Source organism: Clinocottus analis, unplaced genomic scaffold, assembly GCF_023055335.1.
Source record: "Clinocottus analis isolate CAN_PGR_092001 unplaced genomic scaffold, fCliAna1.0.p SCAF_20, whole genome shotgun sequence".
NCBI lineage: Eukaryota > Metazoa > Chordata > Actinopteri > Perciformes > Cottidae > Clinocottus > Clinocottus analis.
In genome coordinates this window covers 3,103,270-3,130,148 of record NW_027175932.1, presented here as the reverse complement: position 1 = coordinate 3,130,148, position 26,879 = coordinate 3,103,270, and the positions used below count along the sequence as shown (strand labels likewise).

The window sequence follows — 26,879 nt, the reverse complement described above, 5'->3', positions numbered from 1 at the left end:
ACGCACAACTCTCCAAAAGACAAAATGTTCCATAAAGTTAATCAGGTCACTTTTTTTTGTAATTGTCATGAAAGTCCCATTGCATCAATACAAAACTAACATATTGAACATGAATCCAATAATCTCCTACAAATAAAATGACATAATGTGCATGTCACATGAGCTTCACAATGACTTCTTCTCCTCCAAAAGCTGGCGAAGCAGCCGACAGTGATGCAGCGTCCACTATAGAGAGGAGGAGCATGCCAGCTCTCTATATAAGGCCTGGAAGCCTGTCCCTCCTAGATCTGTCACTGGTCCTCCTCTCCTCCCCCACCCCCCACTGAGATTTGCCGAACCGTATCCCTGTGCGCTCCTCATCTCCCATCACTCTGGTCCGAGGGTTCCCGGGGCTTTCTTTTTTCCTCCTCCTCCTCGTCATCTCTCTCCTGGACGAGAGGGCTACTGCGCTTTGACTCGGCCTCCCGTAGAGTCGCATTACTCTGAAAAGGACCTGCACCTGCACCTTTTGACTCTTTCTATTTTCTTGGGACGCGGCTCAAGATGCCAGAGCCCACAAAGAAAGGTAGGCGTTGTTGCCTCCAGCATGCAGCAGCCGATGTCTAAAATAAGCCTTCTGCAGGTTTAGTTAGTGAGACAGCAAAAGCACACAAGTTTAAAGTCATTTTTTTATGATTTGCTTGTTGTATTTATATCTACTGTCATTGTTTGAGGGAAGTTCAGCTTGTTCAGTGGCATTGTGTTTCTGATGCGTGCATGTTTTGCAGGGAACAAGAGGAGATTTGAGGTTTATGAGCTGACACTATAGTTGCTTGTGGGTGGGCCTGCTGGGTCCAGCATGGGGAAAGACACGATGTTGAAGAGCTGCGTGGGAATGTCAATACGCGCCGAGTCTGACTGGAGCAAAGACCTGTGAAAGGGAGATGCTCAGGTCTTGTGTTTGTCTTTCTAATGATCGACGTGAGCCAACCTGTCAGATCTGGCTTTCCCCCTCGCTGCCCGTTATTCAACTCCATATCCAACCACACGCCGCATCCTAACCCGTCCCCTCTCCTGGGCACCACAACGACCACTCATCTGTACCATCCCGTCCATCAACATTCCTTTTAAATCCCCTCTTGTCCGTCATTACCGTATGGTGTTACTCCCACCCCTCCCCCCATTAGCCCAGCTCTTTCGGCCCCACCGTCGGCCCCAGACATGCCCATGTAGAGGGAATGGGACATTTTGTTTGGATCTTTGGAAGCCTTCCGGATGAGAGACGATACAAGTTTTTAATAAACTTGTTATCCTCCGGGGGGAGGCGATGATCTGTCTGTGGTTGTTCACGACACCGCGGACATTATTTGCACATAGACACTAACTCCTGAAAGAGGGATCCTTCTTCTGTTGCTCTTTCTGTCTCTTCGTTTACCCGCTTTTCTTTATCAGAACCCAAAAGTCTCTTGACAGAGAGGTGGCATATTCAGATTATATTGTAAAGCTGTGATTTTGTGCTACTGGACAGCAGGCATTGATTTTCCAAGATGGGTTCACGGCCGCTCTATCACAGGCATTGGCACATTTGGGGAGATCACAACTCTTAACAACCAGCTGCACGCTCCAAGCTCCCATTTCTCACATCGAAATCTTTTCCCTAATCTCCTGTCGAGGCAGGAATGAGAAGACGTTCCCGACCGCCCGAGAAATGACGCAACGCTCAACTTGGCCTTCATCTTGACGCACCATTGTACTGTCGGACAGTTGCCCCCCGCGGTGTTCATCCACAGCCATAAACATCCCTGATCCCCCTCGGAGACAAAGCTGAGGGGAAATAGAGGCAGCGGATTCCAGTCGGCCACAAACACCACCCATAAATAGCTGCGTGGCCAAGAGCAGCAGATAAATGAGAGTAGAAAAAAAGTATTGTTCTTTAAATGAGTCTGAACAGCTGAGGAGGAGGAGGCTGTTGTTTTAGACGCCCCACTCACAAGCCTTTTAAAAAAGTCCAAACCAGAGATGACGGACTGGCTGACTCGCCCGCGGATCTCTCGGGACCTGGATTCTTGTCCCTGGAATAGTTCAGAATGAGCGCACTTTTAATCCCCTTCCCTTGTTCCCTGCCATCTCCCCTCCACAGCCGCCAGAAACCCCCTCCTCTTCCTGTGCCACACACCAAAACAGACCTCTCCCTGCCTATCTCTGGGTTCAGGTTGGATCGCTTTAGATGTCAGACACCTCCCCATTAAACTTCTGACCCCGTGCCCAGAGCCCTCACAAGCGCTGTCCTCGGCTGCCACTCAGTTCAGTCGCGAACAAGCCCTTGTCTTCGCCCCCGCTCTCCCTGGACTCTGTCTTCACCGTGCTTTGTGTTACAGAACACCAGCTCATAAATAAAACCCCATGGTAATACGGAGGGGAAAGCCTGTCAGCAGATAATTGATCCCTTGGGACCTGTACAGTGCTCATCTCTCCTCAAGTCTCTCTTAAGTCTCACAGAAGCTCCTCTTGTCTAACCAGGGTTAAAGTAAACCCCACGGCCACAGCCTGGGTAAACAGTATAATCACTGTCAGTGTAAATCAATAAAGGTCATTATCTGGAAAAAAACAAAGCTGCCGACAGTTTGGCTCACACCGGAGTCAGCGTGAGCCCTTCTGTCTGCACGCCAGCAGGGGCGACAGCTGAACATACCTGGAGGCCTGTCAGCTGCACTGGGAGTCCTCAGAGGTGAAACAAATACCTTTCCTCCGCTCTCGTTATCCCAACGGAGATGAGACAGAGAGCGAGGTCCGTTCTCGGGTGCGTGATGTGACCCTGCAGGATTGTGGCCCGCCGGCCAGCGATGCATTGTTTTGAAGTGAGGCGGGTGGGAGCGCAGCTAATTCTGACAAGGAATGCTCAGAGGGAACCGTTAGGGATGGTAATGATCCCAGACGCTAATAAGCGATGGGAGGAAAATGGCTCTTTAAGATGGTGCATAGTTGACGGACAGACATGGACCTCGAGTTGCAGTTTTTATAGATGGGGTGCACACAGCTGCAAGTAAGAAACTGAGACGGCTTATGAAGGTTTTTTAAAGCTTAAGATTAAAGTTTTTCTCCAAAAGTTGTTGGGATTCATTATGCAAGAGGCTGGTATTGTCCACAGCTTTATGGGGATGAAGTGGGACACAAAATGTCATGGATAATGGGTCTGATTATTTACATTTAATTCCTTTAAGTTTTTTTGAGATGTGCAAATACAAAAAAATGACCAAACGCTGGCTCACCTTGGATGGATGCCTCACCTTGAGTACAATGATCCTGACTAGTTGCTGCACCCTTACCTGCAATGTACTTAGCATATATGAGCAGGCCGTATTGTGCTTTCTATATATTTCCCACAGTCACTGTGCGTAAGTCCTTGGTTGGTCGAGTTAGAAACCGCCACGCAACTGCTGTGTTTGAGTTTTTCCTTCACTCTTTACGTAATGTTGGCTTTATTATCAACAGAGAGAGAGGAATCTAATCTGAGCGAGAACAAAAAAAGAACAGGACGCTCAAGATGTTGACTTGTGTGACCAGCTGGTTAACCTTGTGAATTCAAACAAAACCACTTATTATGGCTTCGTAACATCAGTTTGGGAGACGAACACCAGAGTCCTGCGTTTGTCCGTCATCACATCCCCAGAGTGTTTTTCTGACCGTCCAATAATGATGCAGATGGGCTACGATACTTTAAAGCCCCGGTGTGTCTCACGCAGACGCTCCGGGGTGCCTCGTACGTTGACATCAGACGAGGAGGGCTGCGACAAAGCGTCGGTATTTGACGCCATGTGAATAAGAACAAGCTGGTATGAGAGAACCTCTGCTAGCTCTGTGCTCCACTAACCCACTATAAACAAAGAGACGTTCATTTGAACCCCGCCATTGTATGCCAAGCATGTATGGATTCTTTGATCAGTTGAGGCCTCGCATTGATTCCTGTTACAGGTTTTGAATGTTGCATCACCACCACCATTAGTTTCATACGTCTAGACGAGGCAGAGGGCAAACGAATGGTGTGTCATGTGTCTTTCATAATCAGTTAAGAAAACGTTGTCGCAAAGCATGTGGAGCCAGTCATCCGGGAGGAGGAGGATTCGGCTTGGCGGTGAATCAATCAGTGTATCAATAAATGAAGTCAATGTGCACAAACCGAAAGACATTCCTAAGTGATTGAGTCATGCGGCGAGACATCTCGTTATCACGTTTGACAGTGATGCGTTTCGTTTTTTTTCTTCCTTTTTCTTTTAGATGAGACGCCAAACGGCCAGCCAGAAGGTGAGTGGGCTCCGATAGACATCTAATCTCGCCGTGTCAGCTCACAGAGAAGCAGATTGCAGCTGCACAAAGTGCAGTATGCGCAGCGACAGACATGTATTCATCAAAAGAAGGGTAGTTGCAAAGGTGACACAAGGACAAAATGAAGAAACCAAGAGATCACCTCTGTGTACACAGCAAGCACCAACCTTTGTTTTGCACCAAGATGGTGCAAAACACGCTACGTGTGCACGTAGCGTGATTATCGAAGCTCTGAATGTGCAAACACAGTCGCACATTCAGTCATAAGAATGTGCAAACACAGTCGCACAGGAGTGTAAATGTGCAGCCAATAGTCGGCAGTTTGGGCGTGCTGCCGAGCTCCAGGGCGATCTGAGGCGACGACCAAGCTGTCAGCATCTCTGACATTCCTCTGGTCATCCCGCTGATCCCCGCTCTGTTGATTCAGCTGCCGCTCCGGCCACCCCGCGCGAGCAAGGTGCCCGGCGGCATGCGACTGGCTTTTTGCCGCCGCTGAGATTTGACCTTGGAGCCGCAGCATCTTGAGGCTCCAACGGGTTGGTCAGATAATACGTTGTTAAAGATTGTCAGGCAGATCTTGGAGGGCACTGGCTCGTGACTTCCAGTGTCATCACTAACAGCACATTTTGTATATTTCTAAGCAGGAAAATTATCATCCAATGTGTTTTCTTCCTTGTGTTGTATACAATGTGAGTGAATGTGATTTGATCGCTATTGTGTGTGAATTTCTACGTGCAGTAGGGTTGCTGTGTAGATGTGTGAGTTGGTACACATTTGTGTGTTTTCTATATGTGTTTGTTTTGGTGCGTACGTTTGACTGAGAGAGGCATTGCAGATGCTGAAGCTTTTGTGCTCATAAAAAGCAGCTGTTCCATCCACCACTATATTTGTCACATGCTCAGAAAGTGTTGCCCCAGACAGTAACGGTGCCCTGCCCCTACCTGAGATTTCCCTGGAGATTTCTCCACCCCCAGGTGGGTAAACCTGACGCGACCCTTCACGTCCCCCCCACCCCACAGAGTTTCTTTTGCACATCACATTCACATCACGTGTTTTTTGTTTGGTGTGTGTGCGACCACGGGTTTTTTTTTCTTCAACTAATTCACTCTGAGAGGCCTGAAACTGCAGTTTTTTTGTGTAGGTATGATTGCTCAGCACACCGTAGGTTCACACAATGAGTTAATTAGGTTAGCTGCAAGACCACCAACGCACTCGCTGTGCCTGCACTGCTCTACCTGCATTCGCCTTGACGCTTGGTGTTGACAGTAACTCGCGCTGTGGCTGCCTTTGAGTTGGTGCAACTGTGTGACACACTGAGTCATCAACAAAGGAGGGGAGAGAGGGATTGGGGACATTTGAGTTTACAGAGTCTGGTGACTCTGGTCAAAGGTTTAGCTGTCTAAATATAGCCAGTAAATCCCTCCTTTCTTGATCACTTCAAAGTATAAGATATGCAATGACCAGATAGTTGCTCCACTGGTGCAACTAATTATAACAGGAGACACGATGGCCATATGTATGCTTTATTCATATATATATATATATATATATATATATATATATATATATATATATATATATATATATATATATATATATATATATATATAGACAATATTAATCGATTTAGTTTGATTTGGGTTGTTATTTGAGCCATATTAGAAGCATGGCTCTATGCGAGACAGTGTCAGTCTGTCAGTCCACCATTTTGATCCAGACTGAAATATTTACATTTCATTTTGTGCAGACATTCATGGTGCAATAATAATGAATCCTGGTGACTTTGGGAGATCCTCTGATCTTTCCTCTTGTGCCACTTTAGTCAAATGTTTGTGATCATTAATACCAACTTTTTTGCCATCAGCTGTATGTTGGTGCAAATTAGCTAACGTTAACATGCTCACATGCTAAATCAAGATGGTGTACATGCAAAATATACCAGCTGAACATCCACAAGTTAGCAATCTGGCGTTAGCATTTAACTCAAGGAGCAGCTGTGTGTCTAAACCTCACAGAACCACCAGAAAAAAAAACACCAATTAAGATTGTGTCTATCTGGTCATTAGCTATTTATACCCACCTTGTTTGAGCAAGCATTATTTTTGCAAGGCTGTTGTGCCAGATGCTTGCTGCTCCAGCTTGGCGCTTTGTCTGCTGTACAGAAGCGGTAGCAGAGGGGAAAGAGCCGGTAGAGACTGATGGGAAGAAACCAGAGCCCACAGAGCCTGAGCCATTACAGGCTGTGACGGCTGATGAGTCGAGTCCCACAGAGAATGGCTCAAACCAACCACAGCCTGGTGGGGTCGGGGTAAAAGAGCAAGCAGAGTCCGGTAACTCTACTGTAAAAGAAGAGGGCCCTTGCTCCCCCCCACCAACTGGTAAGTATTATTTTTATAGTTGAATGATTCCCATTTCTCTCTCAAATGCACGGTTAACCCTCTCGCTCTTTCACTGAAAATGCAAACAAGTCCTGAGAGTCCGACTAGTCATTTCATTTCAGTTGCATGGTTCAGCAGCATGGCAAAGTGATCTAAAACCTAGATTTAGTCTCAGTTAAAAGCTGATAGATTACCTTTACTTCCCAGAAAGCATTGGACTTCTCTTGGTTAGATCCACTTAAAGCAGTGCTCTAATTCCTACATGGCTTTTGCATGCAGAGATCAAAGAAATGAAATATATACTTGCACCCCGGTCCAGTTTTCAGATATCTTAAGTAATAAGAACTAATGTATACTAATAAATTAAGACTATATTAAGTACATAAAATGGCAAACTGAAGATGATGCAAATTGTGTACAAGGTGAGTCATGAAACTCCTTCTTCTATAATCCAGAAACATGAACGTATAGGCAGAACAAGCTCACTAAATACAGGGTTCAATACCAACAAGACGGCTGGTTTTGATTACGTAGCATCTACAGGTAAGTTGTAATTAATTGAGTTTGAGAGGAAAAATACAGCTGAGATTCTTTGAAGTTACACAGATTTTTCGTGCTTTTTGTTGGCTTGGTCTTGAGCATTTTTTATTTTTATTTTTTGCAAATATGGGTTGCATCTGCTGCTTTAAGGTTGACGTTTTTTTTGCACTCCACGGTGAAAGAGAGCTTTTGCTTTTGTTTCGGTGGCTTGAGACGTTTGCGGTACTAAGCATTCATGATCGCACATTGTTTTTTTCAGTTAGGGTGAAACCATCAGTTGATATTTTGGTCTAATTCTTCCTGTCCAAGAGCTGCATGCAACGCTCTGTTCAGAGTCACTTGTTGGCCTGATGGATATGGAGCTTTTTGATAGGTGGGTCTATTTGTCAATGACACCTTTATTGCAGATGATGACGATGCTGCAGCCACTACCCCATCCCCAACACCCCAAGCAGGTTGGTACCCTAACAGTCCTTACTACTTCCTAATTACACCTCACCTCACCCTTTGAGGACAGTTGCAATTTGGGGAAGAGCGCTGAAGTGCTCTTGTTGAGTCATAAGTTACCAGTTTGTTTTGTTAGCTAAATTAATCCAACAATTTGTTTTCTGGTGTGTGAGATATTGGATAAAATCCATGCGGTATAAATAGTATACATGTTTTTCTTCAGATTTTCATGTAAAATCTGTAAATATTCCGATGTATGCCCGTACACAGACATACATTTATGTAAGCAAAATAATCCTACAAGCATATCAACCTTTATTTATTTATCTGGAATAAAGGTATGGATGTGAACATGATATTTTACATGTATATTTTATACATACAAAATACATAGAGGGTCACTAAATGTGTGTATCACATCACTTATTTTTGGCTACACATACTTTTACATTTATTTTGCTCTCTGAAAATACATTTGGGAAATGTATTTACTTGCTGTCTTATCAATTTCTTCACTGTCCAAAACAAGCTAGGTAACTATCAGTAAAGATTTTATTTAGCCTAGCTTAAAGACTGGAAGCATGAGAAGAGGGGGAAGTGAACCATTATTTTAGACGGTTTAAAGGTAGGAAATGGCACCTTAGTCACGCTAAGTTTTCCTCTGCATTTACCGTTAGCTAGCTAACTTTAGCCTTCACATTAAGCTAACCTCAACACTGTGCTACCACTGTAACTTTACTTAACGGTCAAACATTGGTAAGGTGGCAAATAAATTAATCTACCAAAAAGTATTCTAAATTATCGTGGCTATATTTTTAATTTCACTCATGGTTTAGCTCATAACTTTTCCTCTGCATTTACCGTTAGCTAGCTAACTTTAGCCTTCACTCTAAGCTAGGCTCAATGCTGTGCTACCACTGTAACTTTAATTATTGGTCAAACATTGGTAAGGCGGAAAATAAGTTTATCTACCAAAAACTATTATTATCATGCCTATATTTTAATTTCACTTATAGTTTATGTCACCAGCTGGGACTGAGAGAATCTCCTGGATGTTAAACATTAAAGCTTCATGAAGCTGCTGTGTGGTTAGGAAATTAACCACAGTTACATTTGCCAAACAAACCAGCAAAACCAAATCTCTATTGTTTCTTTTGTCTTGCAAATCCAAAACATACTTAATAAAATCAACGTCTGATGGATTATGCATTACTGTTTTGCCTTCTCGCATTTTATTTCTATTGCGCCAGAAGTGCCAGACATATTTGTCTTATTGTAAATACTCCCAACAGTTTATTTTAATTTTACAAGAGAAAAGGTATTAAGGATGAGGGATATGTGATGGAGTTAACTTGAAAAAGCACACAGCTGCTTCTCATAGCTTTTTAATGGAAAACATCCAGCAGCTAGTTAAACCCACCCTGACGTAGACACAATATCCATCAGCCCGCTTACACTAGATGAGTTTATTCTCATTCATTTCAATGATAACTGTGTTTTTTTTCACAGAGGATGCCAGTTCACCCAAGAAACTCTCAATTGAGCTGCCTCGTAAGATCCCTCTGTTAAATACCACTATTGTAGTTGCTCTGAAACCAGTAGCCGACTCTAAATCCGAACTGTCTGAATTAAGGAAAAATGTTTATTTTTAGATATTTTGTCACCGAAAGTAAGCTTTTTTTAAATATAAGAAAGTGAAAAGGGTCAAAATTTCTTCGCTAACAAATTAACATACACCTATTAATATAAATAATTGATTTTTTTTTGATACATGGTGCAACATGAACATCTTTTTTTCTTTTTTTCTGAACACATAAACTGCCATTTATGTGAACACATTTGGAATTCTGGTCATAACTCAGATTATTGTTTTGCGATCAGCAATCAATCATTAATCAAGATATTTTTTCAGACGTTTGATTCAGAATTCCTCGGGTCAATGCTTGCAAAACTGTAATTGCTTGTTGGTTTTACTTTTGATGAGTGTGTGCTTGCTTCAGTGGACTTTACAGTACTATTCCTTACAATATGCTGTAAATTTCTCTCTGTCTTTGTTTAGATGATAGCGTGCCAGCCATGGGGAGAAAAGACTCAGGTAATAAAGTGGTAGCCAATAAAATACTAATGTGGAAATCATGCCTTTTTTTTCATACACTCCAAGAGGAAGACCAGGATCAAGATATTGAGATTGTGACTCAACCATTTTCCTTTTCATTCGCATCAGGATAAAGGATTCAAAAGTAGCAGGCAACATTTGACAATTTTCAATGGTGAACTTACACACCATGTAAAGACGGGCCCAGAAAAAAAACTATATGGCAACAGTGTGATGCATTCATATTCAGACATACTTTCTCTGTTTCATGTTGTCTGTTTCACGCTTTCCATGTTGCAAAAAGCTTACATTTTGAATGACAAGTGATGGCTGAAAGTGAGAAAATCTGTCTGTCTGTCTGTGTAACTTTACTCTGGTGAGAATAAAACTTTCAGATCACACGTGAAAGGTGGGTCTATGAATTCTCTAACGTGTACCGCTTGAACCTTTGATCGCATTGTGTCACGCATGTGTTTCTCCCGACTGACCAGTGTGGTCTCTGGGAGATGGCCAGGGCCCAGAAGACCCGGACAAGCCCATTGACAGCCCACCACAGTCCACCCTGATGATCGAGAGTCCCCAAAGTGCTGTCATCCCTGTGGGTGAGTGATAGCGCAGCAAAGAGGAGATGAAGATGAGTATAAGAAATTAAATTCCAGATTTTAAGATCGGTACGACGGTGATACATTGATTCCTCTATGCCTTAAAAAGTAGTTACACATATGCAACGAGTCATACCTGTTGATAAAATATCAAGCAAAATAGAAATGCAACACACAAATTAATGATCTTTCACTTAATTTGTTGCACAAATGAATAACATTTGAATGTTACCTCAGGACAGAGCCACACTTGACTTTCTTTCTGTTTACAGTCTTTATGCTAAGCTAAGTTAACCGGCTACTGGTGCTAACTTCCACCATTATCATCATAAAAAAGGACAGACATAAGAGTGGTATTGATCTCTGCAAAAGAAATAAAACAAATATTGAACTATACTTCCAGAGGGGACAACTTTTAGTGGGACATTTATGCTTTATTGACTGGCTTGTTGGACACTTCTTTTTCTACGTCTAAAGGTGGAGACATCACCTTTGTTGCCAAGGTGGAGGCCAAAGATCTCCTCCGTAAACCCACGGTCAAGTGGTTTAAAGGAAAATGGATGGATCTGGCGAGCAAGACAGGAAAGCATTTACAGCTGAAAGAAACCTTCGACCGATTGACCAAGGTACTGTACGGCTCCTACGTGAGCACCACCTCTCAGTATGGCGGTGGTAAACCAACTCTTATATATCACCCGCCGGCAGATGCACACCTTTGAGATGCACATCATCAAGGCCAAAGACAACTATGCTGGAAACTACAGGTGTGAAGTCACCTACAAGGACAAGTTTGACAGCTGTTCCTTTGACTTGGAAATTAAAGGTGCGTTGAAGCATCGAGGAGCATTACTATCTTCTCATGTGTTCACAGAATATCGTGTAGCATATGTGTTGTCGCTGTCTTACAGAAACTGACCAGGGCTCACAGAATATTGATATTCGATCGGCTTTCAAAAGAAGGTAACGAAAGAACTGTCGACAGCGGCCGTTATGAATTCAGTATGCAACAGTACAGTATTTCTTTTTTCACTTCAACTGAACAAACCAAAAGGTATTTATTCCAGAAAATAGGGGTAGTACTAATAAATGCTCCTGAAAAGTGAAGAAAACAACTACTAGTAATATTATTGTAGCACATTTAAGTGTGACAAGGTTGCAATGATGTCATTAACCTTTCTCAAAGGTATAGTTACAACTCAACCTGCCAACTCAATGTGTAATTAAAGGCCAACTCTTGCATTTTAAATCTCCCTCCAAACAATGTGTCCGGAAAGCAACGCAAAGCATCCCAGTTTTACAATGTTTGCAACACTGTGCCAATATTGCCTGGGACTCCTCTTGAAATGCCTTTCACAAAACACCTTGTTTCAAACTTTTATACAAGCGTAAAAGAAAGACAAAAGTGTTTTAGTGTAAGCATTAATCATGCGTTAGCTTGGAGCTAATGCATCGATTGAGACTTTGCTTTGTGTTGCTCTTTTGGCATTGTTTTATAGTGCCTGTAACTGTTTCAACTCTGATCTGTATTAATCTCTCCTTGTTAACAACAGCAGTGAAGGACAAGAGGATGCAGGGGAGCTTGACTTTAGTGGTCTCCTTAAACATAGGTGAGAATCAAATCCCGACCCAGAATTTGTCCTTTTTGTATTGGGCTGCTGTATCAGTGGCGCGTACATTTCTTTAGATGACACATTATGCTTCACCAGAGGTTTTCAAAGTCCGACACTGTGGGCCCGCCCGCAAACAAATGAGACAACATCCAGGTTTAGTGGCAACATTACTGATAGTGCAACATAACAAAGAAGTTAATCTGCATGGATTTATGTCTTATCATGAGTCTACTTGAGAGACAGACAATTATGCATCATCTAAGTTAATAAGGAGACTTTCTTTGTAGTATTTAGTCGAACATTTTGGTAACATTGCGCCATTGAAAGTATTCTGTATTAGCTATTAGTACTTTGATAGTAAAGAAAATGTAGATATTATGACTATAGAGTTATAAGCCGCATCTTTATTGTATGATTTCTAAACTGAATTATGGACGTTTAATTGTTGAGATAATGACATCCCCTAAAGGTACATGTGGCGCTTAGTCCGTGCGTCATATCGATGTTGTAGGACTTTTTTTTGGGAGGTGCCTTCACAGTTTGAAAACCTCTGGTTTGCTAAAGCTACAGTGGTGGCTCAGATTAAACACCACGATGCATTTCTCAGATTATACAGTGCAACGTTTACGTGTGAGTACAAATGGTCCTGCAGGCAGTGACACAGTTTCACCGGCGAAATTATACATTTACGCTGGGCTTGTCTCTTCTTCTCCCCTACATATTCAGAAATCAAAGGTTAGTAGAGAGAAAATCATAGGTTTTTAAATGCTTAGACCTTACTGCGGGTGAGTACTGTAATCCTGTAGAGTCCCCAGCATGACATGTAGCTCTAGGAATTGGACGAGCAAGAGTGTTGGCCTTCTGTAGTACGGTAACACTTCATTTGAAGGCAGCATTCCTAACCGCTCCGTCGGCAATCGGTAATGATGGAAATGGGCCTTTGCGTCATAAACACGCTGAGGGTGAGCGCCTTCATGAGGCAGAGGGCGCCGTTTTGGATCATTATTGATGTGCTTGTGGGCCATAGAGAAATGATGCCGTAAAATAGTGTTATCTCTACATTGTCGTATTTCAACTTAGAAATATATATATATATAGATTTACCGCCATGTTTATTTCAGCTTTTCTTCACAATTGCCTGAAAATAAACGGATGAGAGGTACAAACATAGAATGGAATAATACCTGACGCTATTCACCTTCCAATCTTTCAGACATTTGGGAAAATGTCGAGGAAAGAAAGGGCTGTCTGAATGTTCTTTATGTAAACTAATGAAGACACTCATGTCCGGGGGCGTCGTGTGTACTAACGGAAGGGGGGATCTCACAAATCTAACAGCTTAACCGTGACGGAGCATCTCTGAAGTGAACACTTAAAACCAACAACAAAACAAAGGGATGGGCCAGTTCATGAGAGCAACAGGAACGACGTTCAAATCAGCGTTTAAAGTCTTTGTCGCAGGTTTCCCCCGATATCCGTGCACGCCGCATATCATGTGATTACAAACAAAAGCCTTCTGCAGTTCAATGAGTTGGACGACAAACAAAAGCTCTCCTTTATTGATCTGCGTGTGCTTTTGTGTGCTAATTAAATCCTTCAAACCTGATAAAAACACTTGTTTCATCTCTCATACTTAAACCTTGTATCCAAACTAAAAGATCCCAACTCAAATTTCCTCCATAATTCTGCTACCATTTAATATTTCCCAATGCATGCAAGAAACTTTAAAAAAAGAAAAGCCTTTTCACAATAATTATTGTGGATGCAGGGCAAACATAAATCTTTCAAAATATTATAAGTGGACTTTTATGTAGCTGAGTGGGATTTTTCTTCTCCGGTTCTCATATATGGTAGATGTTAGAAACCACAGTGTGATATGTAGATCACATTTCAGACATTAAGGACCTAAACAGGAAGTCAAGAGAAAACAAATTTCTGTTCCACAAACCCTTGTTCCAATCTTCTTCTCCTTTTTTGTTGAGGAGACCGAACTGCAAACTTACAGACGGGTCAAAAGTAGAGATTACTTTGTATTAAGAGATTTTTTTTTAAAAAGGATGGAAACCACTAGTTTAGAAGATAGATCTTTAGATTAAATCCTGAATAATCTTGTGCCGACACAATTAATACCTTCAATACTTATTGGCAAATCAGAGAGCGCCTCTGTGTTGTGTGTTCCAGTTAACATTCGACTCTGATAGCAGAGGCCGACAGCTCACCATGCCCATCCCTTTGTGTGACATGTCCTGAGGAACGGAGTAGGATACACAAACCTAGAAATGGCAGAGCAGGAAACTAGTAAAATAATGATCCGACGACTATTCTCGAGCTTAATGAGCAGTTCCTCAGGACACGTTGCGAACAGCAGCCTGTGAGCCGCGCCCTGACGTCGCTCCCTCGTGTCCGGCTTCCACTAGGGAGGTCAAGCCGGATGACACCCCGGAGGTGGACGTGTGGGAGATCCTGAAGGGCGCCCGGCCGGACCAGTACGAGAAGATCGCCTTCATGTACGGCATCACGGACCTGAGGGGTCTGCTGCGGAGAATGAAGAAGATCCCGAGAGAGGAGAAGAAAAGCGAAGGTAAATCAGTTTTTTCACCTTTTTTTGGGGGGATGAATATCAAGTCTTTGTGTCAAGCTTGATCTTAATCGTTTAACTTTTTTTTTCAAGCTTTTTTAAAGAAACTGGAGCCAGCATACCAGGCGGATAAAGGGGGAAGGATCCGCTTGGTGGTGGATCTGGCCGACCCCACGGTGGATCTGAAGTGGTACAAGAACGGACAGGAGATCAGGCCCTCTCCCAAGTATGTCGCAACATTCTCCCCCTCCGGCCTCTCTCTCTATCTCTGTCCCTCTTTCTTTTTCTTCTGTGCCTTCTCCCCGTCAACATGGCACAAATAAAACGCATGTCTGTATGCGTTTCATTTGGAGCATCGTCTTTCTTTTTCCTGATGTTATGTGTGTTCACATAATGTTTTGTCACCACTCAAAAGCAACATGTTTTACATCATTTTACAGATGCATTCAGTCCGTGTCCTCTTGTCACTCATTTACTTGAGCTCACAAACACACACAGACCTACATTTTTACAAATACCCACATAGAAATATAGTAGAACCTAAAAGTGACGAAGTAGAACATTATGAATGAACATATTCAAGCCCCAGAGCTACATGTGGATGTAAATACAGTGTATGATGTCAACTGTTGCCATGAACTAATTGTATATGTCCTCCTCCGTACAGGAAAAAGGTGGTACCTCCTTTACAGGTCTTTAACTAAGTCTGGCTTTGAACAAATTCATAAAATAGACGCTAAATCACATAGTGAAATACATTTAAATAAAGATCATGTGCTGTAATAAGAAACAGAAATCCTATTATTATGGAGCCGAATATAGAGTATCATTTTAGAATTCTAGAATGGAGTTTTAGAATTTTCAAAATTCCATTCTAGAATGGAATTTTGAATTTTTGAAAATTCTAAAATTCCATTCTAGAATTCAAAAATGGAATTTGAAAATTCTAAAACTTAATTAAACATTCTTTATCTTGTATGTCTTTAAATATAATAATAATTACATGTATCGTGTACATATCGTGTATATGTAACTCAGAATAGGGCGTAAAACCCAAATTATTCGTCAACAAATCTGCTTTGTTCATAACATTTTAGAGTAGATATTAGGATTACAGACTTGTAAAGTAAATAAATAATCTTGCATTCACTCGCTGAACCCTGGAATCAAAGCCACGCCGAGTTAAAGCCATCTGGGAGGTTATTGCTGTTTTCTGGTTTTGGTCTCTTGTTGCATTTTCTCCAGGGCTTTCTGTTCAGAAGACTTCACTATAAAAAAACAACTCTCTCTCTCTTTTTCCCCACAACATAAACCCCTCGACACAAGCATGATGTTTCTCTGTCTTTGTCTGTCCTTCTATCTGTGTGTCATGTGATGACGCTCTTTCCTGTCTGCCGTTTTCACCTACTGTACACTTCCTGTGCTTCGGCCCTATTCTGGCTCCACTGCTGACCTTAAGTCAAAGGAAGTAAGTAAGGAAGTTTGGTCAATTCTCCCCTTTCTCCATGTCCGTGTGATCCCGCCCCCTCTGTCCACCCTGACTGATGGGCGCACTTGATGCATGCCGAGTATAATAATGACGTTGTGATTGGTCATGTTGTCAACACCGCTGTGACATTAAGAATGATTTTTTTGATCCTGTCGTCTTTATTTGACTTAAGATCATGTAATAAAACCCATCCATATTGTATATTGTCGGGTGTATTGACTCGTACACAGTGTTGGTGAGCAGTGATGTGACTAATGGACTTTCTTTTTAGGTATATTTTTGAGCAAAAGGGCACACTCAGGATTATGGTTATCAACAACTGCTCCTTGAATGATGACGCAGCATATTCTGTAGCTGCAGGAGACGAGAAATGCTCAACAGAGCTGTTTGTCAAAGGTACTTCCACCTGATCCCCTCTGTTTTCGCTTGTAAAGAACTGTATTTATCACATGATAATGCTGCAGATGAATCAGTAAGAAACGTGGTGGTTTTCCTCTCTCGTCCTGCAGAGCTGCCGGTGAAGATAATTAAAGACATTGAGCCTGTGAAAACCACGGTGAACGAGAGGGTAGAGCTGGAGTGTGAGGTGTCAGAAGAAGGGGCTCAAGTCAAATGGTGAGACTCGATTTAAGATTTAATTTGGCAAAAAATCTGGACTGCTCTGGTTTGGCAGAAGAAAGGATAATAAGGACATGTCAAATGTGTTTTTTAACCTCAACAAACTCATGAATGACCGCTACCAGTGCTCCCAGATTGAAATGAATATTTTAAAAAAAGCTTTATTTTGTAGATTGTTGAATGTAAAACAATGTAATCAATGAGCTGCATGTCTCCCTGTGCATGTGCATCATCATGCTTGACTTCAACATTACTTTCTTAACTTTGTAAAAAGAAATGAAACAAATCCAAACATAGATTTACAGTTGACAAGTTTGCTATGAGCTCCCTCAGCTAGAGGGAGATATAGACATAGACTTAAAGTAAATAGGTCACTGATAAACAATCCAGCTATTCCTGTCGGTATCGGCCCGATATCAGCATCCCAAATAATAAATTAATCTTGAATCAATATTTACTTTGGGTTGTTGTTTCATGTAAATCCTTCTGTAAATCAACAACTGCATATGAACACAATTTCTCTCTATTTTCCCTGCAACTGTAATTAGCACCAAACTAAATAACACATCCCAGGAACTGTACTAACATTTGAGTCATAATGAAGCCATAAGAGAAAGTTTTCCAAATAACACTTGATTAACCGCGATGGCTAATTTCAAACGCTTCTTCCTCCTTCAGGATGAAGAACGGCGTTGAGGTGCCGACGGGCGTGCGCTCCAGATACCGAGTGAAGTGCGAAGGAACGAAACACATATTGGTGATAGACGACGCCTCCAGGGAGGACACCGGCACGTACTCCATCATGGCCACCGGCGGCACATCAGAGGCTCATGTACAAGTTGACTGTACGTAGCGTCCCGACCTTTTTCTTTTTTTTTCCCGCAATTTCTGCCTATGCAAAAAAAGAATGACAATATGCTCTGTCATTAGTGAAACCGCTGAAGGTGTACCAGGACCTGGATGATGTGAAGGTGCTGCTGGGTCAGCCCATCAAGCTGCAATGTGAGATTTCCCCGGGCAACGTCCCCGGCCGCTGGTACAGGAACGGACAGTTGATCCAGCCCAATGACCGCATCAACATCATCCACAGGAACAGGTACGTGATCCATTTTTTGAACGCGTCAATCAAAAATGAAAAAAAAAAAAGAAGTTTGCGCTAACGACTAATGTCGCGCCGGCTTCATCCAGGGTCCATCGTCTTGAGATCGCAGCCGGCACCCTTCACGATGCCGGAGACTACACTTTTGTTCCGGAGGGATACTCACAGAGCCTCTCGGGCAAACTTCACATTATTGGTACACGACCTGCGCAACGTTACATCTTGACTTCACACCGTAAAAAGCGGCGTAGCATCATTTTTTCATGGTGTCGTTTAATTTCCTATAGACCCGCCAAGGGTGCACTTGGAAAGCATGAACTTCCCAGACAACACGGTGACAATTGTGGCGGGAAACAAACTTCGCTTGGAGATCCCCATCAGCGGAGAACCAGCACCTAGGGTGGTGTGGATGAAGGGAGAAAGGGTGAGCTTCAATGCCTTCAGTGTTAAACTCCTTTAAAGCAAACAGCTGCCACGATTTTCTTCTTCTTCTTTAAATATATCAAGGTACTTCACAGCTCCTGTTTCCTCTGTCTGGCATTCAGGCCCACGGTGCATTAATGAAGACTATTTCAAGACTAGGATTAATGCACATTAAGTGCTCATTTGAGTATTTCCAGCAGCAGGACGGTGTGTTCGGGATTGACTCAGAATAAACTACAGTGGCCTTGTTTACAGTATTTAATGAACATATCAAAGAGTGCCCCAGAGGCAAATGTAGGTGTTTGATGCTTCATAAGAGGAATAAGTTATATCAGGCTCTGGATAAACATCACACATTATCAAATAAATAATGACATTGACAGGAGTTTCTGTCTCCTTCGTCTTGGCAGGTGATTCTTGAGTCGGGCCATCGCGTCCACGCCGAGACGTACGGCGACCAGACCAGCCTGACGATCGACATCACGGAGCGCGACGACACAGGCAACTACAAGATTGTCCTGCAGAACGAGGCCGGCGAAGCCTCCGCCAGCGTCAAAATCAAGGTTGTCGGTAAGTGATCGCAAAACAACAACAACAAAAAAGGTGCGATGGAATTGCGTAGAAGTTTGTTGAATCCTGAACGTGACGCTGTGTTTTCTGCAGACATCCCTGACCCTCCGGAGGCTCCGTTGGTCCCAGTGGTGGGCGGTGATTGGTGCTCCATGACATGGGAACCCCCAAAATATGATGGGGGTTCCCCAATATTAGGTAAACGTCACGTCTTACTCATTACCGCAGCTTAAATGTACGCGTGGGGGGTTTCTTGACAAGCTTTCCTCTCAAGGATACTTCATCGAGAGGAAGAAGAAACAGAGCTCCAGATGGATGAGACTCAACTTTGACCTGACCAAAGAAACGGCGTTCGAACCCAAGAAGATGATTGAGGGCGTGCCATACGAGGTGCGGATCTTCGCGGTCAACGCCATCGGTGTGTCCAAGCCCAGTGAACCGTCCAAAGCTTTTACTCCCCTCGGTGAGTAGCCCAAATGTCTCCACTGAGCAGTCTAAACACTGACCCCTGACAAGTGGCCGCCAATAATCTCTCCGGGAAAGTATTACGAGAGGCTTCAGTTTATCTAACAACCGTTTTATGATAATGGAGGAAATCTCAAAGAGGGGCGCCGGTGTTACGGCGATGCGTGTGATCTGCCCTTGGTGCCATCGGCGACGCAGCTGTTGCTCCCGATAGCCCGCCATCCCAAGCATTCTGACAGTGACCTCCACTGGACAGGCAGGAGCTTTAGAGGATATTAAATATGTCTTTATAATGGCTGCCAAATCATCTGCGGATTAGGGGGTTTAGGAGATCAGGTCTGTCAGAGGGTTCAAGAGGGGTTAAATGTGATTCAGAATACAAGAATAGATGGAAAGAGCAGGGACTAATGAGATCTGACATGCAGATTCAGAGCATACCAGCCAGAGCGAGAGGCGCCGTTGTCACTTCTTCATGACTTGCCAAAATGGATGTTTTCCGATCTCGTTCACAGCCGTTGTTGGATTGTTGCTATGGCTCCTGTGATCTCTAAAAAACCTGCCTGCTCTCCTCTCAGCTGTGACCAGCGAGCCCACCATGCTGGTGGTGGACGATGTCACCGACACCACAGTGACCGTGAAGTGGCGTCCTCCTGAAACCATCGGGGCTGCCGGTCTGGACGGGTACTTAGTGGAGTACTGCATAGAAGGAAGTGAGACAACCTTTAAATCTACAACAGGCCACGACTGTGTGAAACCTTTTACCACTAATCAGAACTATTGGTCTTAAATCACAATGTGATACACGTTTACCATCCTCCATAGAAATTGTAAAGGTTTTAAGACACTAAATTAGCATTTGTCATCTGTTAAATACTGGCTAAATGTTGGCTGTGGCAGGTAAAAGTTTCAGCTAAGCATTTTTTGCATTAAGATTACGTGATAAATTGCATATTTATTCTGTCTGGTTGGAAAAAAGAGCCATATTGTTGGAACCGAGCTCCCAATAAAAATGTTTTAAAGGTCTAGGGAGAGAGGATTGAAGTGTGCAGGCAACTTTAGGACTAAATTCTCACAATGTAAATGTGTAAATGTACATTGTAGTGTCACAAATCTGACATGCCTTAGTCTGAGACGTTTCATTGAACATCTCTGTACATTGTTTGTACATGTTTGTCACCGCCCACAACATTTTGAGTGCAACGCCGTTAGCAAATATTATCTTTCAGCTGAACTGATTTTCCCCTGCAGCTGATGAATGGATAGTTTCTAACGATGAGCTGACAGAGAAGACCAGGTACACCATCACCGGGTTGACTCCAGGGAGTAAAATTTTAGTTCGGGTCAAAGCCATTAACGCCGCCGGACCCAGCGCTGCACGGACCATTCAGCACTCCGTCCTGGTCAAAGAGGTTATCGGTGAGCTCTGGAAAACGTCCGTGGAGTGTTTTGAACATGGGCCTCTTTTAAAGTTGACTAAAACAAACATCGATATCAATGTTTCCTCCTTTAGAACCACCCAAGATCCGCGTCCCACGACACTTGAAGCAGACGTACACTCGCCGAGTTGGAGAAGCGGTCAACCTCGTAGTGCCATTCATGGTACGGCAACGTCCCAACCCGATCAACATCCGGTGTGTCTCTGAGCAGAAGCATAAACTCTCTGTGTGTGTGTGTGTGTGTGTGTAGGGCAAGCCAAGGCCAAAGGTCAACTGGCTGAAGGAGGGCAAGGCCATAGACCCGACACATGTCAGCATCCGCAACACAGACTGCGACAGCATCATGTTCATCCGTAAAGCGGAGCGCAGCCACTCTGGGAAGTACGAGATGGCCGTGCAGGTGGAGAACCACGTGGACACGGCCATTCTCGACATACAAGTCGTAGGTGAGTGAGGTCAAATGTACAGTAGTTCCCTCAAAAAAGAAAAGGAAAAGTCTTAAATGTATTATATTATTATGAATTTTAATCTCTTTATTGCCGTCAACAGTAATGTTAATTATGAAATGTTTCTCTGTCTCATTGTCAGGAGACGTTATACACTTTTAAACCAAAAATGGACAAAAGGAACAAATAATATTCTTTATTCAGTTAATCCATCCATTTTACGTTGCCTATTCAGGTGCAGGTTGCATTCATTGCTGTGACACTGGAGGGTGGACTTGAAATGAAAATAACAAGACCAAACTGTTTGCTCACGAGCTTTTCTCTGATTGTTAGACCTGCCTGGGCCTCCGCAGTCTGTGACGATTGAAGACGTTTGGGGAGGAAATGTGGCTCTGGTCTGGACTCCTCCAAAAGACAACGGCAATGCCCCGATCATAGGCTACACCATCCAAAAGGCAGACAAGAAGACAATGGTCGGAGATCCGTTTGACTAAATATTGACCAAAATGGCAAACGTGTTGTGAATATTTCCATTTACATGCTTCGATCTGCTTTTTCAGGAATGGTACACGTGCATTGAGCAGTACCATCGCACCTGCATCACCATCACAGAGCTGGTGGTGGGCAACGAGTACTTCTTCAGGATCTTCGCAGAGAACATGTGCGGCCCGAGCGACACCGCCACCCAAACCAAGAAAAGCGCACTCATCGTCAAAGAAGGTATGCAGCGACTGAGACGGTGACTAACAACTTCTGATGGGGGAAAGCGCTTCCAAAAGTCAGAACCTCGGAACAAATCACATGCATTTCACGTGTCAAAAATGTTGTTTTTTCATTTTGCTGCCTATTCTTTTCACATGCTGTTATCTAAAAGGCGCTGTCAGTGATGTTCTCCGCCTTGTAAGCGAGCCTGACTATCATTTACAGGCTCACTGTCAGGTGTCTGTTTGGGCTATGACTGACAGGTCCTTTAACAGTGGTGTTGTAGCCTCGGCCGACGATAAACAAAAGAATGTTGTCTTTTCCTCATCACTTAGGGAATATCCCACATGATACCGCTCAGCGACAGTATCATGCGCAACCCCATTCCTTTACCCTTCCCCCAACAGGCATGCAGCTGAAAACGCACGAGTTCAGCGACCACGACTTCATGGAGGCGCCAAAGTTCACGCAGGCGCTGATCAACACTTCGGCCGTCGCCGGCTACAACGCTACTCTCAACTGCAGTGTCCGGGCCAACCCAAAGGTAGGTGGTAGAACTTAAGTAGTCATTTAGAGCGAGTTAAATGTGTATAATAAAGTGTTGGCTTGCATTGGAAGCAGTTGGGGGATGGAGAGTATTTGCAGTCCTTCAGGATCATGTTGTATTATAGCACTGATTCTCTTCCTAGTGGTCCAAAAACATATTTAAAGACATCATTATATTTCTAATCTTGAGTGTTTTTTTTTCTTCTGTTTTCTGAATGCAGCCCAAAGTGGTCTGGATGAAGAATAAGATAGCTATCCTGGACGACCCGCGCTACCGCATGTTTAGCAACCAGGGAGTATGTACTCTAGAGATCAGGAAGCCCAGCCCCTACGATGGCGGTATGTACACCTGCAAGGCCGTCAACGACCTGGGAGAGGCCCAAGTGGACTGCAAGCTGGAGGTCAAAGGTCAGTGTGGACCAGGATGAGAGCTCAGCGGGTCATCTGTATCTGAGTCTGGTTTCTCAAAGCCTTCCTGGTTTATTTCTTATTTTCTCCCGCCTCTTACCCGTGCCTTTGCTAAAATAACCTTTTTTTCGTTACCTAAAAAAAGACAAACAGAAGAATGATTTGTAATCGAAATAGTCACTGTCTTAGTGTAAAGTTGCGAAGGTGGATTTGGAAAACCAACTCCACTGGAGAACTGTAGTGTTTGGACTTTGTTTGCAGTCTACCAAAGGGCCACACAGGCGCTGGACATGTAAGTATCCGGATTTTGCTGCACCTGCTATTTATAAATTCATGGCTACAGTTGTGTGGAAGTCCATCTGAAGTTCTTAGTAACTTTTAACTAGTTTATGGCGACTTGTCAATCGGGTTGCTCCATGAGAACTTAAGGAATGTCTTCGCTGTAGTGGTAAAGACATTAGTATTGTATAAATAAATCTGTAGCACCGTCCAATTCAAGACAATTAACTACGGAAACAAGAAGTCACAAGCTGTTACGTAAATGCAGAAAAATAACAGCATTTGGGAGGCTAAACTTACCTGCCAATCATTAGGAAATGTAGGTTTGTTTCATTTATAGATGCATGTGTGAAGAAACATGCATGTGCTGTAAAAACACTTTAAATTATTCTGTCTTTCAAGTTGTAAAATCCATACCACTGTAGCGTGCTCATGTGAACAACAGCACAATAATAACTTCCATCAGATGCTATTTAAGTTTCATACCGTGTTCTTTTACCTAATAAAAGCATCACAGATGTCCTCTTTACAATGTAAGTATAGGGGAAGAAGTATGTCTGGCTCCAACAGCACCAAGAATCTGTAATTACGAGGTTCTGCCCACTACATTAAAGTTGTTCCTCTAAACTCTTCTATCAAGCTAACGAATATCAAGCTAACGTTGTCAGTTAGCTCAATTAGCTTCCTGACAGAGTTATATTAAATCTCTATTTAAAAAACTATTTATGCGGTGCTACCCGATTTATTTTTCTCCACATAACTGCTGTTTGAACTTATGAACAGTCGGTGCAACCGGCTCCTGGACGCCATTTTCTAAATAGATACAAATAATCACTTGATAATAATCCGTTCATTTGTGTGCAGTGCACATAATATCTGGGGACACATTTCCATCACCACCGCCACCACATGTAGAGGTTTATCCCCCCCTTGTTCTCTATCCAGTCATCTCGTTCATCATCACAACACACCACCTCAACACACAGTCACACCTCAGTAGGCATAACATATAGAGCTGTGGTGTTTTTGTGTTGCCTTTAAACTATTCTCCACAGATTCCCCTCTTTATGCCACACGGTTAACTCCTCATATAAAAGAGCTCAGTAATAACTCAACAGTATTCCCTGGTGCACACATATAACTCCATGTTAACATTTTGTTAACCCCTCTTCTCTTCTCTCTCCCCCAGTCCAAACTCAAGAATTGTGAATGTATGTTCTCATAAAAGGTAAGCTTTCATATGGTTTTGGCATATGAAGCTTATGTCATTCATTATGCATCTTTCAGCCTGCTTGTGTAACCTTGCTTTTCTCAGCCGGTGGGATTGTGGCAGCTTTTCTCCCTCATGAAAGCAGGTGCCAGAGAAAGAACATGTGAAATCGGGCATTAATGAAAAACAAGGTTTGCATGACAACTTTTGCCAAATTATTCCCTAGTTCTGCTTCTTTGCTGGCTGAATTTTAACAGCCCTGTTTTTGAATATCTTTAATTGATTGCCATAGTCGTTGGTGTGAAATGGAATGAATTCAAAGACTATACCGCTCATTTATGTTGTGTCACGGACAAGGTGAGTAATACATTTTGCAAACTTGCTAACCTTTTGCCAAGAAATCCAGAGCTGGGAATGAGTTTTTTATTATGTTGACATGACGTCTGCGTATCTTTTTTGTTCTGCCGTTGGTTAAATCATACAATATCCAAACAAAGCTTACTAACACCGGGTATTTTCCACGTTCTGTTTGGACCTGAGCAATGAGTTGTGTCTGGCAGTTCCTGTTGTATCCCTGAGCTCACAGTGGTGGAACGTAACATTTACTGAAGTATTGTAATTATAGGGATATTTTGACATTTAGGGAAGTATGTTCAATAGCTTTTTTGCAGAGAGATAAGAAGCTTGACACCGCTGTCATGTCTCAACTAGATATGAAGCTGCAGACAGTTAGCTTAGCTTAGCTAGCAATCTCGCTGATAACTAGTTTTACCCGTTTGTTGCTGCACTAGATAGTTGTGGGTGAACAAGTCATATTTTTGCTAACAATTCAGTTAATTTTGCTTCATTGCAATGGGACATTGTGTTTATTTTTTAATTATATATTTTATCTATGACATTTGTCTGACATCTTGTAGTTTTCTCTCTCTGCAGATTAAGATATTATACACAAAACATGTGATCAACCGCTAAAACATGATGACGCTTTGTCACTGTGATTTGATCATTAACTTCAATAAAGGACGTGAGTACTTCCACCACTGTTAGCATATTGTGGATGACTGGAGATACTGTACGCTTTATTAATTCTGGAATCTTTCAAAGACGTTTGACCTGCATTGTATTCCTGCGGTATCAACTGTGCTTCTGGTTCTGCAAGCCTGAGCAAACGCAGAGATTTACAAACTGAGTGTGCGATGCGAACATGAGCTATTCCGGCCAGATTTCTTCTTCTCCTCTCACTCTTTATCCAGTGTTTTGAACTGCTTTCATCTTTCCTTCCTCTTCTCCATTTCTCTTCCTGTCTCTCTTTCTGTTTTTCACTCTCCACTTCCACCTCCGTCCCTCCCAAGAATATTATAATAGAGTTTTTCCTTTCGTCCCTCAGGAGGATTCACCTTCTACGAACTCATGCAACGCGGAGTGCCCCTACACCTGATCGACAAGTACATGAACGAAAAGGTTGTCGATCAAGAGAAGTAAAAAAAAAAAACGGAAAGCGTGCAATAAGACACTTATGCTTTGCTGACATCTGCCGCTGATAGTGATCCTCTTCTCTCACCTACTGAGGGTCAGTGGCCTGAAGGTTGGATGGAGCGATGGGAAGACTGATGGAGGAGTGTGGGGGAGGGTGTACTGGTCTGTGGTGTGGCATGCTGTGTGCACGTTTAGAGCTAGTTACTGTAGAAATATGAATAATTTTTAAAAAAAAGCCAGGTCACTTCTTTGTCACCGTCTTGTGTTTGAAAGACTGTCAGCTCAGATGCATGCCAGCAGTGTTTTAGCTTTGAGTAGTGTGTAAAAAAAAAACACATAGAGAAAGTACACATATCAGTGTACACTTGCAGTATTTTACATGTTGATTCTTGTTGAGTGTGTCTGCTAAAGGTGGTAATTTATTTCCGTGATCTGAAAGAAGGGCAAAGGGAGTGTATAAACAATGTGTTGGTGTTTGTATGCCATGTCAGTTACTTCTATATGTGAGAAAAATGAAAGTAGACCAGAGTCATGTTGTGAGTAATGATTTGCAGACCCTTCTAAGATAGTACACAGTGAAATAATTCAATGAATACTTGTTCATTTCACAGTTTCTGTGTGGATTCTGAATGTCAAAAAAGTGAGAAAATGTAGAGGTTTACGCACAGTCCGTATTCTGCACGACACAATGCTTTTTTTTGGATTCATATTGGACTTGACGTTTCATTGATGCTCAGTCATGTGGGCATGCATTTACCTTTGTAATTATGACCCATGGATTACAATAAAAAAGTCCTTTTAAAATGTGATTTTTGCTTCAAGTACTCTTTTTGTTTGGAGTATAACACTAAGACTATCCATCTAAGAAAGCGCACACAGAGATTCATTTAGCATTTTATTTATTGAGGAAAATTAAGATGTATTATGGTGCAAAAGGTGGATCACACCATCCACTTGACTTAAAATGTATGCAGGGACAAAACATAATAAATACATTAACATAATAGCCTAAATTAGTAAGAAAAAAATAAATCACTGCGGTCACACCCTTGCAATTCCTCACAAGAATTTAGGGGGAGTTCATATTAGAAAATGAAATACTTACAGATGAGTTTATGGATTATTGCAGTAAATTTAGATTAATTGTAAAGTTACTGATT

At 42.6% G+C, this 26,879-nt stretch overlaps 1 protein-coding gene across 6 annotated transcripts; it reads left to right on the top strand.

The window, feature by feature from the left end:
- Positions 1 to 439: 439 nt before the first annotated feature.
- On the top strand, positions 440 to 26,521 carry mybpc1 (myosin binding protein C1). Of its 6 annotated transcripts, XR_011078023.1 has the most exons (29): positions 8,771 to 9,218; positions 9,727 to 9,762; positions 10,254 to 10,364; positions 10,842 to 10,990; positions 11,070 to 11,187; positions 11,273 to 11,324; positions 11,915 to 11,971; positions 14,392 to 14,555; positions 14,646 to 14,778; positions 16,313 to 16,437; positions 16,551 to 16,656; positions 17,338 to 17,504; positions 17,590 to 17,755; positions 17,848 to 17,954; positions 18,046 to 18,182; positions 18,592 to 18,751; positions 18,845 to 18,949; positions 19,026 to 19,214; positions 19,792 to 19,926; positions 20,465 to 20,632; positions 20,727 to 20,815; positions 20,903 to 21,098; positions 21,432 to 21,571; positions 21,659 to 21,818; positions 22,208 to 22,344; positions 22,568 to 22,754; positions 24,223 to 24,261; positions 24,349 to 24,434; positions 25,631 to 26,521. XR_011078023.1 is itself a non-coding variant. In XM_068586117.1 (28 exons), exons 3-28 carry the CDS (start codon positions 9,744 to 9,746, stop codon positions 25,723 to 25,725), a joined length of 3,372 nt encoding a protein of 1,123 aa, XP_068442218.1. In that variant the 5' UTR covers positions 7,492 to 7,675; positions 9,177 to 9,218; positions 9,727 to 9,743; the 3' UTR covers positions 25,726 to 26,521. The 6 variants fall into 6 exon arrangements, 5 of the variants coding, with proteins under 5 accessions (XP_068442217.1, XP_068442218.1, XP_068442219.1 ...); XM_068586117.1 differs by lacking the exons at positions 24,223 to 24,261; positions 24,349 to 24,434 and adding an exon at positions 7,492 to 7,675 and having other exon boundaries at positions 9,177 to 9,218; XM_068586118.1 differs by lacking the exons at positions 24,223 to 24,261; positions 24,349 to 24,434 and adding an exon at positions 8,179 to 8,200 and having other exon boundaries at positions 9,177 to 9,218.
- Positions 26,522 to 26,879: the final 358 nt, after the last annotated feature.

Coding starts and splice junctions, on each gene's coding strand:
- mybpc1 (XM_068586114.1), top strand. CDS start 9,128: ATGAGTTTATTCTCATTCATTTCAATGATAACTGTGTTTTTTTTCACA. Junction 20,633..20,726: donor CCTGGTCAAAGAGGTTATCG/GTGAGCTCTGGA, acceptor TTCCTCCTTTAG/AACCACCCAAGATCCGCGTC. Junction 22,345..22,567: donor GTGTCCGGGCCAACCCAAAG/GTAGGTGGTAGA, acceptor TTCTGAATGCAG/CCCAAAGTGGTCTGGATGAA.